The 15,821-nt window shown below is 45.9% G+C and overlaps 1 protein-coding gene across 3 annotated transcripts in view; it reads right to left on the reverse strand.

Annotated features, from left to right (window-relative positions):
- Positions 1-15,821, reverse strand: part of LOC147888690 (uncharacterized) — a 100,783-nt gene that overhangs the window by 25,910 nt on the left and 59,052 nt on the right. For all 3 annotated transcript variants that reach the window (XM_087392836.1, XM_087392837.1, XM_087392835.1), the window contains exons 5-6: positions 8,398-8,515; positions 7,115-8,084 (exon numbers count right to left, since the gene is read on the reverse strand). In XM_087392836.1, the coding sequence (XP_087248962.1) occupies positions 7,115-8,084; positions 8,398-8,515 (1,088 nt within the window). The remainder of the gene's footprint in view (positions 1-7,114; positions 8,085-8,397; positions 8,516-15,821) is intronic.

Below are 15,821 nucleotides of genomic sequence, written 5' to 3' on the forward strand. Positions count from 1 at the left end.
CGGAGGGTTTACTGTTGCTTTGTGGACTTCCGCAAAGCATTTGACACCGTTCCGAGAGCCCGGCTCTTACGACGCCTACAGGATCTGGTTTACGACCAGGAGATCCTCTGGGCTGTCATGGCACTTTATGGGGGTCACAGTGGCCTCGGTTAGATGCAGAGCTACGACCAGGAGACGTACCAGGACTGCACCCTTGAGGGGGCGACAGCGTTGTATTGCTGACCTCATGCCCCCGCTTCCACAGCCTCATCCATCCTGATGTTCTATTACTGACAACGATGATGATGATGACGGTTATGATGGTGATGCCAACGATGATGCTGAGATTGATATATATATACATATATAGTCGGGATATGACTATGCTGTACTTAGGACTTAGTACTGCCATTTTGCATTTTATTCCATTCTGCATTGGTGTGGACGCTTGTTTAGTAGCTCCACTACCACAGCTCATTGTATTCAGGTTTTTTCGCAGTCTCATAGACCCTTCCGAAGACTTTAATAAACTTTCTTTCTTTCTTTCTTTCTTTCTTTCTTTTCTCTCTCTCTCTCTCTCTCTCTCTCTCTCTCTCTCTCTCTCTCTCTCTCTCTCTTGCGTTCATTTCCGTTGCAGGTCTCACACAAGCAACCTCACGAGCTCCAACCCCACCTTGTAGGCCTAGGCCCTCAGTGTGGAGGCCTTGACTCCCAACTTCTAAGTGATCTGATTTTACTGGCAAAGCCCTGCTAAAAGAACCAAGTGACAGCAACTAATGCTCGACCACCAAATGGTAAGACACCACGTCTCGAGCAGAAGGAAAAAGGTAAAAATGGTAAGGAGAAAACAAATCCATCTAAGAACAAGCGTTTTTGCTATGGAGAAAATCATCTACGTTCTAATTGTCCAATCGAGGCTAAACATTTGAAATTTCTCAAAACTAATATGGAAAGAAAGGAAGTGGATCCAGAATGTTGAGCAATTGTAGTCGATAAAGTTGATGCCCAAGTGGTTACTCAGTCAAAAGGATCAGTCTCAACCACTGCAGACATGGATTATTCAAATAAAGACATTAATTAGAAGGCTCAAAAGGAGTTGGCTCTGCTAAAATTGCAAGGGAATTAAAGGGGAAAGATCCAATAGTGGAAATGCCCGAAAATTTTCAACAGTCCATCACAAAGCAAGAGGAATCCTCAAAATCTAAGGCAAATGCATCAGAAATGTGTGTTTCAACAAAACCTAGCACAGAGGAAGCCCGAGCATGAGAAATATTCAAAGAACACGCAAGTCAGTCTGACATTCGCTGAGTTAATGTAGATAGCTCCATATTGTCATGATTTCTTTGCCCAACAGATCAAAGAGTCATCCGAGCTTGGTTCCCCATTCAAATGGAACGAGACCAATAATCTTCCCAACTCTTGGTATCTAAAGGGTAAACACCCTATCATCAACGGCTCTAAATCCATGCATAGTGGCAGTATCTGGCCTATGGGTCCCAACCGCTTGCCAAGCATCCATATCTCTTGGTTCCAAAAATATCATAGGGATTCGAGGTCCAAATCTTTGTACCACATGCAGCATACATTAAGTAGCATGCACCAAAAAGTCTGCCCACTGCCTCCAACACGCAACCCTTCCAAATATGAAGAAACATCATCATCACCTCTAGAGTATGAGGCAAGTCTTGCAAGACCTACACATAGATTTCATGGGCCCTGGTGCTAGAACTTTGTCAATAGAGGATGCCCTATGCGACAAAACTCTAGGGGCCCACCGCTCTGAGAAGAAGATGTAGAGGCAAGGGACGAGGCCACACCAAAGACTAGAGTATCACCTAGAGGGAGCTACTTACCTCACGAGGGAGGGACATGTTGCAAGGGGCTTTAGAGAGATAGGGGTTGAGGGGAGAGATTGGATGAGGGGCTTGACTAAGGCAAGTCTTGAGGGTGCCTAAAGTATGGGACCACGTGTGGTATCAACTAGAGGCTTGGTTGGACAAAGGTGGTCAGCTAGAGGCGGATCTGTCAAGGCTTTGATATCCGAGGGAAAGGAGAGAGTCGTAGTGCCTTTCCAAGGGAAGGGGGCAACTGGTTCCAAAGGAGGATGTTGAGGTGGCTGCACTATAACCCTATAGAGGTCTAGTGCATGAGGATTTGTTCGGGGCTTGTTTGCCGGCCAGGGGGGGGGGGGCGGTGGTTCCTCTTTTGGGGCCAAAGCACTTGGGGTGGCTATGGAATATGCAACTCTATCGTCTTGTCCGTGATCTCCAATCTGCTCCACGTCCATTCTAGTTTGTGGCCTGATCCTCACCTTTTCTCAACTTGAGGATCCTTTCATGTTCTCAGTTGCATACCTACTTCTTTCTCCCCTTCAACCTTGGTCCAAACTGGTGGTCATTGAAGCACGAACCTACAGGGACATGTGGTTGAGGTGTATGGATGCATTTTGCGGGCTATTGATGCGAAAAAGGTATTCCCCTTTTTGGTCATAGGACACAAGGGCAAGTCCACTGCTGATGGAAATAGTATACCCCTTTTGGGAAAAGGTGTCATGTGAAACAAGGGCAAGTCCTGGCCAAGTAATCAAACCCTCTACAACAAAGACACTAACCAGGTAAAAGTCCCACCTCCACCTTCTCGGGCTCTCCTTCCTCCCAAGTCCCCCAAATAATCTTTATGAGGAAGGGATTCCAGGTCCTCAATAACCACAAAAACCTTTGGTACACCATCCTCCATGAAAATTAAAGCCGTTGAAGTGTTGAAGGACTCCAAGACTGGTCTTAAATATCCACCGATAGAGGGATGCTGGGTCATGGACCTACCCCTCGTAGCCTAAAAGGGTAATATGGCACAATTAAAGAAATTGAATACATAAGATAAGGGGCTACAGGCCCTCATATGTGAAGATGCAGCTAACAAGGGGCTAGACAGTCCCATATACATTAGGGATGAAATATAAGAGCTCTAAATCCCTCTGTCGGGTCCATTGGACCTACCTTATGGGTATACAGATGACACAAGGCCTATACTACATCCTAGACTCTACAGTAGTATCGAAGCATAGGCTCTGTTTGGTGGACTAACACCCATAGGGCAAGCAAACATAACATGTGGGCTGAGCAAGTTGCGGCTCTAGCAGTTTGGCTGCGTGTCTAGACAGATGCAGGTGGCTATTGCTGGGCATCGGGGCCTGTGACAAAGGATCTATGGCTTGCTCTTGTCGCAGCATGGCAACCTGTGGCGGCATAGCATTGATAGGGTGGCAGAAAATCCTGCTATGACAGCTTTCGGCAGCTTGAGGTGATACCATCCGGCTGCTGGCATCTCATGATAATTTGGCCTTCTAGGCTCTAGCAGGAACGATCATGCTCGGACACGATAATGCCAAGCAATCATGGCACTTGATAGTGGCAATATGCAGATGGTTCAAAAGGGGGGCACGTAGCAATTTAGGGATTTCCAAGCCAGTAGATCCTGAGGAGCCATCACTACTTGGGTTTGGCCTATAGGGGGAATTGTTGGGTCGGAGGCCAACCCCTCATAGCTTGGAAAGGTACTATGCAATTAAATGAATTGAATACATGGGATAAGGCGCTTTAGGCCCTCATCTGTGAACATGTAGCTAATTGGGGGCTTGAAGTCCCATAGGATAACCATCATGTGTGAACATGTGGCTAATTGTGCCATACACATTAGCGGCTAATGAATTGAATGGAATAAGAGAGCTCTCAAGCCCTATCTCCCTAGTCCTCATGGGATCTTTTGAGAGTGAGGAGAATGCAGCTATGAGGGGTCCATTGGACCTACTTGATCTCGACCCATAGTAGCAGGGAATACCTTGCTAGTCCTCAGATGGTACATGGCCTCTACTAATGCCTAGACTCTGTAAAAAAAGAATTTTTACTCCTTGGTAGGCAGGGAAAACGCGCGCGGATGTGTGTGTGTGTGTGTGTGTGTGTGTGTTTGTATGTGTGTGTGTGTTCTCTGCAACAATCTTTCTTTGATTGCTTTCAGACTCGCCAGATAGATCAAGATGTATATTTGGCTTATACTGAGATCTTCAGTTGATGGATGTATTTTCTAGTGCCTCTTTTCTGAGGTGACTATTCCTATAATATACTCAATCAAAGCTTTCACTAAAAAAAAAGTGTGTGCGCGCACGCTTGTGCATGTCACTGATAATATTGCAAATGCCTATGTTGGAATAGAATATGCCAGATACACAGAGCAAGATGTCTTATTATTGCAAGTTGACATGCCAAGGCATTTGACACAATCCAATGGGATTTTCTATCACAGACTATACATGCATTAGGTTTTAGCCAGAAATTGCAGCATGTTATTTATTGGCTCTACAGTGACAGTAAAGCTCCTTGCATACTGTATGGGGATATTTCTAAAGCATGGACTCTTTCGTTGTTCGGTTCGTCACAGCTGTTCGCTTAGTGCACTTCTAGATGCTATAGCCAATGCTTTAATACATGGATCATCTGGTGGCAACAAACATGCTGCATGGGTTAGAGATTCACGGAAGCAGCACTTTGGCTGCTCAAGCTTATGCTGATGATTCATTTTTTACTCCTCAGAGCGCGATCTCTCCTCCTTGATGCATTTATATGGTCTGGTTGTTGGTTTTCATGTGAATTTTCAAAAATCTAAGTTGTTGCCGTTGCATTCCAAAGACTGGCATACTCTTTTATGGCCAGGGGAGATTGTCCAACCCACTCAGCTGCTTCGCCATCTTGGTTACCCCTTGGGTTGGATGATTACTCCTCACCAACAGTCTGACTGGATACTTGCAAAACTGAAGAAAAAGCTTGAATACTGGAAGTTAGCAACTTAGCCATTGCATGTCAGGCTACGAATTGTTCAATCTATTTTGGTGGCATATATTCAGTTCTACTTGCCTTTTATTATGTTTAGCAAGGGAAATCTTACATCTTTTATGTCCACCGTTATGGAAACCTTCTGGCGCTCAAAAAATGGTAAAAGAAGTTTGAGATTGCTTTCGGTGCAGCATCTCTATTCGCCAAAGATGCATGGGGGTGTGAATAATCTTAACATTCATGTGCATATTCTTGCCCATAAGGGGAAAATAATGCTACAATTCATGCAAGGTTCTCAACCTTGGGCTGCCATGATGCGCCATTTGCTCTTACAACTCACCACCCCTGCTTTTGGATACTCCCAGCCCACTCAGTGGGACTTTCTTTTGGGTTGTATTGATGGCAAGGTCAAAGGCTGTCCTCTGGTCTCCAACATGTTAATGGATTGAAAACATATCCTCTCAAATTTGGAATGGCATGGCAAGGATTCATTGCAGGGAAATTCTCTAAGAGCTGAGAGCATACATTGGTCAAGGGTTTTTGCCACTCCGTTGGCCTTGAAGGAGCCTAGACGTTCATACTTCCTTAGTTTTAAAGGGATCCACTCGGTTGCAGATGTCATTCATGATGATGGCACCCTCCTTTCTTTTCCTTTGGTTGCTGCAAAATATGGCCTTGGCATGCATTATCGTTCTATATTGCACAGTATTACTTATATGCTTCAGCATTTTCAGCCGATACCGCCACTAGAGCTTGAGGACCGTTGGACTCTTCATTCACCAGGGTCGTCATGCCGTCTTTTGAGGCTGTCCCACATTACTGTATCTTCTTTATATAAAGTTCTTTTGCCCCCGCCCTAGGTTTCACACAAGGCAAATCAGCTTTGGCAAATGAATCGTCCTGCAAAGTGCTGGCGAAAGAGATTGCGGCAGATTTGGACTTCTAAAATTCCCCTTTGACAGGTTTTTTCGCGGCGAGTTTTGCTGGGGATTTTTCCGTTTAGGCAGCTTTTGGCACGCAGACATATTGCTCCGGTTGTTTGCCGTAGATGTTTGGCTCCGTGGGAGTCCGTGCCTTATCTTCTTTGGCATTGCTCCCACACCCGTGATTTCTTGGGTCTCCTTGGGCAGCATTTGAGAACTAGATTTCCTAATGCTACCTTTGGGAAGCTTTTCTGGCTTTTTGGGATTCACCCACCCAAACAGGAGTTTGACCTATTTTTCACTCGGGTTTGCTACTGGGCACTATGGACTCTATGGAAGGATAGAAATCATAGTCTTTAGTGATCGTACTTTCTCCACTTTCTCCTTTTTCGGGCACTCCTTGCAGCAATCTCTCTTTGATTGTCTGCAAACTCGTTACATAGACTCCAATGTCTATTTGTCATATAGTAAGATCTGCTGATGATGTACTTTGGCACATCCCATTTCGGGATAGCTACCCTATAATATAAAGTATCAATAATTTTCACCCAAAAAAATGTGTGTGTGTGTGTGTGTGTTGGGGGGGGGAACAGAAGGCCTGGAGAGAAGAAAAGGAAACAGAGCAGACAGATAGACTGAGTCAGACTGAGGAGGAACAAGGGATGGGCTAGCAGGGAAGCAAGCTAAAGCAGCTTGTTTTTCTGATTTCTTCACTTTTAAACACGTAAGGAAAACCTATTCTACGAGATAATGCTCATGTTATCTGCAAGCAGAAGTAGATGCTTTGTCACATGCATAACGATGTATCCACTGAAGTGTTGCTTAATTATACATACACCAATATGCTGGGTTTTTATCACTTCCACAGAAGCAAAGTGAAGACTCCAAAAAACATCAACTCCCCAGCATAGAGAGGAGTGATGTCCAATGTCATCATCAACTGAGAGGGCCAATTAAGGCACGTTTACCTTAACTCCGAATCCAAAAGATATCCCCATACAACAAAAGATGTGCCAACAGAGATCAGGTTGATTTTCTCACCACTGTACTGGCACAGTGCTTGTATGATCACCTTTCCTTGCAGCATAAAAATTGCTCAAATCTATGAGTTGGTCTGGTTATGTAAGTTCAAAAAAAGGTACACAGTTCTAGAAGGCCAGGCAGAGATATCAGCTCAAAGAAGAACCTATCCTCCTCTTCATACTTACGTATCAGCATGCTCTCCAATTACAAGGCTGCAAGAAGGCTATTGTATGACAAGAAAGCACAGAGCAAGAGCATGCAGAAACATCACAAGTTTTCATTTTTGATAAAACAAGGCTGGTTGTTGCAATGAATTGAATCCATCTCCAGAGACTTTACTTCAATGTCGAAACTTTTCCTTACCATATGGTGGATATGCAGGTGCTGGATGGTGATCTGGAACCGGAGGGTAGCCAGCAGGGGGATAGCCATGTGGGGCTGGAGGATATCCATGGGGGGCTGGAGGATATCCATGTGGAGCAGGAGGGTAGGCTGGAGCAGGAGGATAGCCACCTGGGGGATGGCCATAAGGTGGAGCATATGCAGGAGGATAACCAGGAGGTGCAGGATATGGTGTTGGAGGATAGGCACCATGCACAGGAGGGGGATAACTGTATGGTGTATCAGAAGTGTGGCCTTTCCCTTTCTCTTTCGTTTTACCAATGCCTCTGGTAGTGTAAGTTGATGTTTCACCCTCTTTTTCTGTAGAAATCTTTGAATGTTCTGCAGAAGAGGCCAATCCTGGATAGTCAGGGTAGGACGGATATGCATCTGTGCTTTGAGGATATGCTGGAATCACATCAGGATGTGGTGGATACTTATATTCAGAGGACTCTTTAAAAGGTGGATAAACTCCTGAACCGTAGGTACCAGGCCCTTTCCTTGAATCTTTTACTTCACCTGGTGCCGAAACTTTCACATCAGAATAGCCAGAGTAGACCTGTGAGGTCTGGTTAGGATAAATGGATGAAGAGTGTTCCATTTTAGAAGGAGGATATGAGACAAAGGGAGATGCACCGTAAGAGGTGGGGGGGTATGTGCCACCTTCAGAGTAAGTTTCCGCACTCCCCCTAGACCCAAAGCCTGCTTCTGCAAAAGGAGGTGCAGATGGCATGGCCTTTCCAGAGTACTCTTTATTGATAGTCAGTCTGGCCATGGTACTATTTATATCATTGAAAGTATCCTCCGCACCCGTTCCTTGAGTTTTTGACTGTACTCGGGGGTAGGCAACAGAGCCATAATCACCCTCCCACGATGCATTGGGATCAAAAGTTCCTGAAGCATAACCTGGCATCCCAGGCAGCTTTAATTGAGGGTCCAGATCTCTCAGTCCCTGCGACAGTCATACAATAATACATCCAACAAGGAAAAGAATTAATTCTACTTGAGAACATTAAATATGCCCAATAAGACCTATTCTCTCTCCTCTTTGAAGTTTTCCTGTTATATGGGAAACTATCAAATGAGATTAACTGAGAAAGAATGAAAAGGAGATTTCAAAAGACTCTTCCCCTTCTCACTTTTCCTATTTTCTTAAAGATTATCCGTCGTCCCTGCAGCTTACGTGCATTTAAAGCATGCTCCAGCAATGTGCTTTTACAGAAAGAGTTTTTCTTTTCACATGGTTTTCAGCAGACACAACCAACCTGGGCACTTGGCTTCCAAGTCCAAGCAGCCTTCAGCTTTCCAATCTCCCCTATGTTCGGCCGATTCAAAGCACACACAGTACCTTCTCCTTTTCCTACTGCAGTTACAATTGGAATCCTGAAAATTAAATCAGAAGCACCCCATGAATCAATAAATCAAATGCAAACATTTACATCCCAAAAGAATGCAGCTAATCAGTACAACCTGCAAGAAATACATTGCAGAAAACCATGCCTTGCCATGAGCTTTGGCTTCACATATTTGGCCCAACTTTATAGATTGCATAAACTCAGCTTTGTCAAGCAAGATCCGAGCTAAAGGAAAACTCCATGCGAGCGTTTTCTTAATTGCCTTCTTTTTAAAAGAGTGGATTAATATAAGAGAAGCATGTCACTTCTCTATTTCATTGTCCCGTCATGATCCAAGATCTGTCAGATTGCCCAAACCAGCAACATCGTGGACAGAGGTCATTAACTGCATCCCCCCATTGAATTCAATGGTACCCCATTCAGGACTATGAAAAGAAAGGTGAAAGAAAGAAAGAAGTTTATTCATGTCTTCGAAAGACCGAAGGGTCTACGAGACAAAAAAACAAAATACAATAAAAGCTAAGGGGTGGAGCCACTAAACCGGGCATCCACACCCTATGCTGATATCTGAGATGAGAAATGAATGAGAGATACACCACGTCGTCCCTGCAGGAGAGTACCCAAACACAAGGGAGAGTGGTCCTTGACTAACCAAGTGATGTGATCTATGTAGTCTGTGGAGCCAAATCTGCCAGTCAGCTGAGGATAGAAGAGATGAACTCGGCCGGCAGTGGCTCTGGATCTGGTTAAGGTTGGCGCAGTCTAGGAAGGAAACCAGTGATGAAGCACTACTGGTGCTCAGCCTAATTTACTGGCTCAACATCTCACAAGACCTAGAGAGACTTGATGGTACAAACTCAATATAAGCAGCACTCCCAATCAGCGTGGGTCTAGTTAGTAAATGAGGCAAGATGCACCTCTGTCTCAACCTCTACCAAATGAGACTCTACAAATTTGCTGCTCTCAAAGTATGCTTTTAAGATGGACCGTCTCCCTGACAAGCAGAGATTTGGAAGTCATCCTAAAACACGTGAGAGATGAATACCCAGTTAGTTTGTACACTCAATGAAGCTGTCAACTATGAGCAAAGAAAAATGCTCACATTAATATAAATACCTGCCCCCCCGAGAGATGACACCCATTTCCACTTGGGAAATCCTGTTCTGATCACCTGATTTACCTCCTCCTGAGGGTCAAAAGTATTTACTTATTTATTTATTTATATTTGGCCCAAAAACTGCCTAAACTGCACTAAAATGGTGGTAACCTATCAGCCAACAAACCAAGTGCAGCAAACAGAGTCATCACATGCATATACCAATCATATGACTCCTAGCATGAGTCAATGGGAAGACTCGAGAGCTAGCAAAGAACTCCCTCTTCTAGCCCCACCTTGGACAGCCTCACTTTCTTCAGGACAGCATTTCTTGCAGGATTTCTGGCACCTAGGGTACTAAAACTACCTCATGGCCACCCACCTGCCACCACCCTCTGGAAGGTATTTACTATCATACTCCGAAAGGATATGGGAGGTGCAGAGGTGTACTAGGTGACTAGCAGGCTCCTATCTCTAGTTTTCCTTTTGTAGATTCCAGAAATTTCTGTGTCATTCCAAGTATTGAACATAATGTGTGCTTTAAATATGAAAGAAGAAGCTCGTAGCTAGTTACTCCCCATTCATTGCAGTGTGATACGAGATACTGTTCCTCACTACTTCCCTATTGGTCTAACCTGAAAGTATTTACCTCTGTTATTCCCACTCGGTCAGTCAAATCATATTCCCCATCACTCTATTTTAGCTTATCCTTTCCTCATTCAGATTGGACTAATGCAGATAATTATGAGTTTGTGTGGAGACTGAAGCGAAGGAGTAAACTAAATGTAAGTATTCGCTCGCAAGTTTTTGCTTCTCTATTTATGATTAATAAGATCATGCTCATGCCTGGAATGGCCTAAAGGCAATGATTGTATGGACGTATGCACCGGTTTGAATCATCATATAAGGTAAGCCTAGTGCGTGCCTCATATTTTCTAAAGTTACTCGATTCCATGCAAAACTCAATAAGCAGCACTGTCCAGGCGTTGGTACAGATAAAGGAAAGCAATAATTTGTATCTTTGCTGGACAAGGGGCTGTAATCACTCAATGTGTTCTGCACATTTGGACAGGGCATCTATTCTGTCTGTCATGAAGTTGTTCGCCTCGGTGATCTCTATAGTGCATGACATCTTCCTATGAAGATTCTGCCTTTACTTTCATTTGACATGGCATCTCTTCAGTATGAATGCTCAGGATATACCTTGTCTGTCATGAGGTTGTTTGGCAATGAACACTTTGCCTTTACTTTCATTTGTGCTCTTGTATACACAATAAACTGTTTCTCCTAATGATTCATAAAGCATACTCTTCAAACAATTTCATGTTTATTCAGCACATGATACAGTTCACAACACAAGCAATATTAGATATTCACTCACAATGAAGGTAGTTTGCTTCTACACTATTAGTGATGGCCTGTGGATTCTTATAAAGATGTAGAGAAGCTTTGATTACTAGCATACATATATGCCCTGTGCACTTTGTATGAGGAAGATATTTTGAAGGCTCATGTGATAAGTTTTGGGTCCCATATATTGTCTTTTGGTCTCTATGAGTAATCAAACACCACCATAGGATTCTCATTGAGATGCACAGCACGGTACTATCAGACATATCTGTCCCTTAAATAGTTAGTCCGATGCAGTATGTCTAGGATATTAGCCCAATAAACTGTCTTTTGGATCCCCCACTCCCTGAGGATCTTGATTGGGCAGTTCCATGTTTCTTCCCACCAATTACGTATTGAGATTGCATGGGCTGAGGGCATACTTAGAGAGGGCTGCATCTGCACTCTATGCGAACTACAGGAGGTTGAGTTAGAGAAGCACTTGGCTTTCAGATGTCTATATATTATGAGAACCGAGGCTACCACCACTGTCTTTCAGAGATGGATTCCAACCCCTCTCCAGCCTCTTCATTAATCTAGATAAAAAACGAGTAGCCATCTTCATTCATGAGGCTATATGACAAAGAGACCAGCTGTTCAGGACACAGAGACGAGATCGGAAGGCTCAGCTAGACTCTGATCACCAATTTGTTCCAGTCAGGAAGCACGAACCAGAAGTCCTAGGAAAGACGGCGCAGCTGAGACCCGGAGCAAGAGACACGATAGACCTGCCAACATGTTGATGCACAGATAAGGCTTGGGGATCTTCCCTCCATATTTTTCTAGTTAGCATACAGAGGACCATCACAGTGATGATATCACACTGCAGATTTATCTTTCTCCCCATGGATTCAAATATTTAATATTCGTATTTGTATTTGTCCAATGCCCGCTTAGTGGCTCCACCCCTTCAGCTCTTCGTATATGGTTTTCTAAGTCTAATAGACCCTTCAGTATTTCAAAGACTTCAATAAACTCTCTCTTGAGCTCTTTAGCTTAGTATAGCACTCAACAAGGGCCCTAGCACGAAAGAAGAGGGAGAATTATGACGGTGTCGAGCCCATGGGATGTGTTCACACATCGGACTGAACAGTGTGGAATTGTAATGGCACACTATGGTCCGACCGAGGAGGTTTCTTGGAAAAGTATAATGACAGAGATGTGATCTTCTACACTGAGACACACGAAAGCCCACAGAGAGGGCTGCCAACAGTAACAGGATACACATGGGAATCAGCTCATAGGAGGGACTTGAGGAGAGATAGCAGAGTATGAGGCTCTGGAGGAGTGGCTGTCCTTTTCAAAGCACACATGAGATCACTTATCTCTATGGTCATGAGAGAGTAGCATATTTGGCACATGTGGATACGAGTTCAGCTTCCAAATGCCCGACCTATCTTCATTGCAGTGTGCTACTTCCCTCCAAATACATCATCCTATGCATGACAGGTCACTACTGATGGACACAGCCAATATGAGACAATCCATGATGACATACGGAATTCTCCAAACAGGGAGACACACTCCTCCTGAGGGATTTCAATGCACGGAGAGGGAATAAACAAGTGGGCCTCCTTGACTTCACAAATGAGAGAGATCCACACATAGTCCCAGAGCTAGATGTCGCTGAGCTCGAGATATTGAGACACTCTGCAAATGCCCCACAAGTGACAAGATATGAACGACATCTGCTTGAGCTGGGAGCAATCCACGACCTGATCATCTACAATGGTCTCCATCGATGGCCATCTTCTGGGAGACTCACATGCTTCCCACATGGCGGTGGATCGAGTATAGTGGACTATCTACTAGGCCCACTAGACTTCATCTCACGGATACACGACTTTGCCATACCCCCCCCCCTCCCACTTGAAGCTGACCACTCATACTTGGCCTGCCATATCTCTGCCACTATGCCAACCACAGGGAGAATCCCCCCCGTGCCTATATGCATCCAGATCCCCTACACGCCTACACGCTCAGCAGTCATACAGAGGCTCAGGAGCAAAGGGCATGAGGACAGGCAAGATTCCAAAGACAGCATTCGACACTAGATCACATTTTCACTCTGAGAGCTAATCATTGAGGAGGCGAGGTCCAGACATCAAAAGGTCTATACATGCTTTGTAGACTTTCGGAAGGCTTTTGACACTGTCCCACGGTCCCGCATGATTAGGAGACTACAAGAGCTACAAATTCCAGAGATATTGATATGGGGGGTAATGAGCATGTATGAGTCAGTCAGAGGCAGAGTTCACGCCTCGGGTGGCCTATCGGATTGGGCCGAGAGTACGATCGTAGTGAAGCAAGACTTCCCCCTCTCACCGACCCTCTTCAGACTTTACATTGATGACATCACTTCCTTCATAGACTGCCTAGGAGGCGAAGGATCACCACTCGCCGACCTCAAGATACAGATATTGCCATATGCTGACCACATAATCCTTATCTCATCCTCAACGGAGGGACAGCAGAGACATTTGGAGGCCCTAGAGGTGTTTTGCAAAGAGAGAGACCTTACAATCAACCTTGGGAAGACCAAGGTTATGGCCTTCAACCAACACCTGACATGCAGTGCTCCATCGACTCAAATTCACTTATCGAGACAAGCCAGTTGAGATAGTGCAGTCCTACACCTATCTAGGAGCAGTCTTCACAAGACCCCTTTTCACCATGATACATGCAGCCCATGCACGACCCACACAGGGACGAGGTGCTTTAGCCCGGTGAGAGAGACAATGCTTCCAGACACATTTTCAGGACCCACCAACAAAGCTCTTCGATATGCTAGTGCAGCCGACTACCATGTATGCAGCACCCTTCTAGGGATGTGACCTACCAATAGCAGAGTGGAGGAGATTTGAGCGGCTACAGATGACCATGGGATCCAAAATGATTAGCCCTTAGTCCCGCATGAGATAGTACAGGCAGAGTTTGCCAACACACCACTACAGACTTACGCCATCTTCCAAACAGTCACATTCATCCATAGAGCCTGACCTAACTGATACTGGCTCTGGAATCATCTAGACGACCAGCTGAGGGCAGGGCAAACACATGGTGTGCCCGTCTCCACATGGCTCGCCAGACACGGGGTTCAAGTGGATAGGCTCCCCCCCTTTCAGTACAGTATGGATGCTCCCCCCGAGTCGATCCCGCGAGATGAGATTAACAATATCATATAGTTAGACCTCCTCCAGCTCCACATAGCTTGGACCGGGGGGGGGGGGTCAGGGCGCTCCCCACCAAGACTCAGTTCTACCGCAACCACTTCTTGAGAGTCTCAGAGGAAGCCTTCATTATTCGACCCCAGTACCTCGAGGACAGAGGAGTCTCACACGCACTGAGGATTGCCATTGGGCAAATGCTGGTTTCATCCCATCAGCTAAGGATTGAGACAGGGAGAGTTGCACGTAGACCCAGAGAGCAATGGATCTGCATGCTATGCACACTAGGGGTGACTGAGACAGAAGAGCACTTTCTCTGTGTCTGCCCAGCCTACTACAAGATCCGAGGAAGATACCACTGCCTCTATCAAGATGGGAGCGGGTTCAGCCCACTGTCACGATTGATCCACTTCCATAACCAGGTCTACATTGGGCTCTATCTGCTTGAGATGCACCGACACAGGGATATCCTGCTAGGACAAATCAGAGATTAGCAGGAGGTGGCCAGACCATAGGACACAGAGGTTAACCAGACACAACGGCCTATCACATATTTCTATGCATTTGAGTTAGCCTCGGGACACAGTGGGGTGGAGGAGGAGGAGCTAGATGATATGCGGGCAGTATGGATTACCAACTGAGGATCGTAGAGACCACCCGTGGCACGGGGAGTGACTAGAGCACACTCGATTGAGGTCTGACCTATCACATCTTTTCTCAGAGGAGATCGCCCGAGACGAGGGATCACTCTGAACAAAGCTCAATGAGTTCAGAGATCGAGGAGGCCACACCCCCCCTCTGCCACCACAGCATGAGACAACCAGGCAGACGCAGATCCGAGACATTTTCGCTGCTCATAGACAAGTCATCACAGAGCTGGGTTTCGGATTCTGATTTTGAGTGCCAGTTCTAGCTCCAACTTCAGCTCTCATCCTACTTCAGATAGCACATGGTATGATATGATATGATATGATATGACATGTTTTGTACTTGATTTTGCTTCAGCTTTTAAGCTCTTTATTTCAGCATAGTACTCACGCACGCCCTTTGCTCTAGCCCTTTGTGGCTTGTATGAGGTTTTTCTCTTTGGTGTAGTCTGCTCTCTATCCCATAGGCCCGCGAGGCCTCCTGCAGATGTTAATCTCTCTCTCTCGCCATGCTCTCTGCTCGCTCCCCGCCACACTAGCTCTGCCATGCTGCGCCCTGCTCCCCGTGAGGCCTCCCCGCCATGCTAATCCCTGCTCGCCCCCCACCATGCTAGCCTTTCACCTTGCTAGCTCATCGCGTTGCTTGCTCACCCTACTCGCTTGCACACTGCTCTGTCTGCCAGGCCTAGGCATTGCTGCCTGCACTGCCTCACCTTGCTTGTTGCTATCGCCTAACCCCCCTAGCCCACTCGCCTGCTCCCCTAGCCCTTCTGCCCAACTCCTAGCCTCTCACCTAGCTCCTAGCCTCCCGCCTAGCTTCCACCTAGCTCCTAGCCTCCCGCCTAGTGCCGGAGCCCCTCACCTAACCCACTGCCTAGCTTCTAGTCCCCCTGCCTAGCTTCGCCTCACTTACCTGGTCTGCTCGCTAGTCCCACCCTCAACACAAAGGTCACCTCAAGCCCATAGGCCACGGACAAGCAGGCCCCCGCACAGACCTGCAAGAACGGACACGGGTGGGACTGTTACTAGCCCCGA

This window comes from Dipteris shenzhenensis, chromosome 21 (genome assembly GCF_047967505.1).
Source record: "Dipteris shenzhenensis isolate YYH24624 ecotype China chromosome 21, Dip_SZ_1.0, whole genome shotgun sequence".
In the NCBI taxonomy this organism is placed as follows: domain Eukaryota; kingdom Viridiplantae; phylum Streptophyta; class Polypodiopsida; order Gleicheniales; family Dipteridaceae; genus Dipteris; species Dipteris shenzhenensis.